The following is a 3259-nucleotide window of genomic DNA, read 5'->3' as shown; positions in this document are numbered from 1 at the left end:
AGCCTGGAGCCCAATCAAGGTGGCCTGGAGCCCAATCAAGGTGAACTGCAGCTGGATGAAGAGTTGACCATCAAACTCAGTCAAACCCAAGTTGGCCTGGAGATCTGTGAACTTGACGCTCAATAGCATTGCTCTTGAGATTTGGAGTGGTATCTAATGGTTTGTATGTGGGATTGACTGACTGCTACTAACTCCAAATTACATTTTTTGCATAGTAAGAAGCAATGACACTCTGAATTTGGCAACAAGCACTAAAGGGACACGTGAATCACAAGCATGATATCAGCATGGCATGTAGCTCATCCAGCTTCCCAAAAGGGAAGACCTCGGGAAGAAGCCACTTCTGGCTTAGGCTCTGCTTTTGCAGGTGGCACACATGCAGGTGTGGGGCTGGGCTGCTTGCCCTAGGAAGTGCCTGATATTCTGCCAAGTTCTGGTCCTGAACACTGGTTAAGTTATTTAGGTCTATGGGAGGAGCACACTTTGTACAAGGATACAACTAGAACAGCAGAAAGACAACTCCACTGGAAGACTGAACTAGAATGTTACTTTACCTTATAACAAGAAAGACTGGAGGGGAAAGTATGCCAGCCTTCAGGACAGGGGCCGTCAGGCTTGGGGGCTGCTTCTTCAGGTTCCAGGCCTCTGCTCATTTTCTTGCAGATTGAAAGTGCTCTGAATGTTCTACAGTCCTTTACTTCCCACCTGCCGAGAGCCCGTCCAGTAGACATAGCCACACACCCACCTGAAGACGCTAGGATTGAATTGGAAAATTCCATTAGAAATTAAAACTTCAAAATGAAGTGTCCACATTTTTTAGTGTATAATTCTTCTCTTTATTTGAACCACAGTCAAGAGAGAGAATATCAAAAACAACAGAGGAAAGAGAAAAAAGAAATATGTTGTTCAGAATAATGATGATGATGATAAGTATCAGAAAAGTGTTTATACATGTCAGATACTTTCTAAAGGGATTAAGTTAATCCTTTGAACAGCCTGTAGAGGGTATTCTGCTGACAGAACTGAGATACAGTGAAAGATAAGTGACTTGTCCAAGTCACACTGTTAGTAAGCAGTTGACCTAGGGTTTGAAGTAGTCTTCTTCAAGGACAGTAAACCCCAAATCCCCATGCTGTTCAAGATGGTGGTACAGATTAATGTAATAACATTGAGTGGTTTTTTAAGCAATCTAGGAAACTTCAAAACTCTCCTAGATTCAAGTCCAAAGGAAGGGCTGGTATAATAAAGGTTGAGAGAAATATGTGGAAATGTACATTTATTTACTATGTATTTTATGGTATATTTTTATTTGCTTACAACAGTATGAAAAGGTAGTTTATACTATCAGAGCCCTTAAATGAAGACTAAGTGACTTGCGCGTACTCACATCTAGTGAGAGGGAGAGTTAAGATTTGAACCCAGATTTCTCAGGTAAAAACCCCTATTTCCATATATCACACTGCCTAAAGGGGCAGAATACAGGAAGAGTCACAGTCTGGAAAGTAATGAGGACAGTTCCTACCCCACTAAATAGAGAAGTGGTAGGGTCTTCCATCTTACATTTATATGGGGGAAAATGAAGAACAAAGAAATGAGAAAAACAGTGCCATGCCACCCTGGATAGGTATGCTGATTCCTTCCACTCCGTTCCCCTTTCCATGGCTTGCTCAGGGGAGCCAAACTGGCTGAAACTGGGAATTATAATTATAACTCAGAGTTCAGTGGTAGTCTTTTTGACTACAAAACTGAGGGAATATTTATGCTAGCCTCTTCCTGAGCACCTCTCCAAGCAAGTGGTTTATCCACCAGAAATGTAATATTAGCTCTAAAGTGATTGATTAAATCCAAACTATAGATTTAAGAAAACATAGACATAGAGAATTTGTTTTATTTGTTGCAATCTTTCTAATTTAAGTGAGATTTAATCAAGATTAGCATTGGTAGCTCTATCTTTTATAACTAAAGAAATGATTTTGTTTTTATTAACATCAGTCATGTTGATGAACATGACTCTGTGCACAAATCGGGTCAGCATTATCTATTTCAAATACTAGATTCGGGCTGGGGAGATGGTTCAGTGGAATAAGTGCTTCCCTGGCAAGCGCAAGGGCCTGAGTTCAATCCCCGGTTCTGCAAAAAACAAACAATAAACCCAACAAATCAAATACTAGATTCAATTATAAGATTAAGGTTCCCGTTTCCATCTTATAAAAAATGGTCAGCATGGTCACATTAGGCTAACATATAGAAATGTAATTTGAAAAGAGCAAAGCTTAATGCTGTAAAATTTCTGCCTTATTTAAAGCCAAAGTCCTCTAACATTTATTGGCTTGGAAATTAGGAGAGCTGAATTTTACTAACTGAATACCCAGATGAACTCTATCAGATAAACATCTTTCTAAGTCTCTATTTTCTCAACTCTAAAATCACAAAGGAAACAGTTTCAAGACAGGTTAGTATGACAGTTACAATAATTAATACATTGCATATTGTTGTCTTCCTAGTAGTATTCAGAGGACAAGATGGAGACGTGATATCTTGTCTAAACAATATTAGTACGAACCTTTCCTCTCAATGAACTAAGAGAAAATAGCTGTATATCTATCCTAACTATCTTGTATATACATATATATTTTTTACACACACACACACACACATACACAAACACAGACAAAAAAAGGTCCTTTATTTATATCCTCCTTTTTTCTTTTGTTTTGTCAGAGATAGGTGTTCCATTGTTGTTAGAGAAGCTGTATTTGGAGAAGTCTTTAAAGGACTTTTTCAGACTGGATGCCAAACCAAAGAGTGTAGGTACTTGAATTCAGCAAAATAACCCAGTATAGCCCATAATAGTAGTGGGCTGTCAGCAGAACTGACAATTGTCTGAAGTTGTTGATGTGAGCCTTTTACAGCTCAGCATATCATTGCTTTACTTTTACTCCTCGTAGTTACACTTTTCTGCTGGATGCTTAGGACCAAGTTAAAGCAAGACCTATGTAACTCAAAATGTAACTTCTGCTATCTGACAAGGTCAGTCAAATCCCCTCAGGGTTTACCCTGGAACCATGTACAGCACCTTGTGGGCTTTTGTCAGTGTCAGCATCTGGATGAGTCATGGCCATTGCTTGACCATTTTGCTCTCTGTGAAAGCCTGAGAGAATTATTTTCTCTAGCTGACTCTCCTTAGGCACACTATACATCATCAATCTTCTTTCTTTTCTTTCTTTCTTTCTTTCTTTCTTTCTTTCTTTCTTTCTTT

At 38.9% G+C, this 3259-nt stretch overlaps 1 protein-coding gene across 1 annotated transcript in view; it reads right to left on the bottom strand.

Moving 5' to 3' along the window:
- Window positions 1-3259, bottom strand: part of Ly75 (lymphocyte antigen 75) — a 162539-nt gene that overhangs the window by 119822 nt on the left and 39458 nt on the right. Inside the window, exon 12 of the mRNA XM_023713793.1 lies at window positions 555-754. Coding sequence (XP_023569561.1) covers window positions 555-754 — 200 coding nt within the window. The remainder of the gene's footprint in view (window positions 1-554; window positions 755-3259) is intronic.

Source organism: Octodon degus, unplaced genomic scaffold (assembly GCF_000260255.1).
Source record: "Octodon degus isolate 3935 unplaced genomic scaffold, OctDeg1.0 scaffold00032, whole genome shotgun sequence".
Classification (NCBI taxonomy): domain Eukaryota; kingdom Metazoa; phylum Chordata; class Mammalia; order Rodentia; family Octodontidae; genus Octodon; species Octodon degus.
This window is presented reverse-complemented; position numbering and strand designations above follow the sequence as displayed.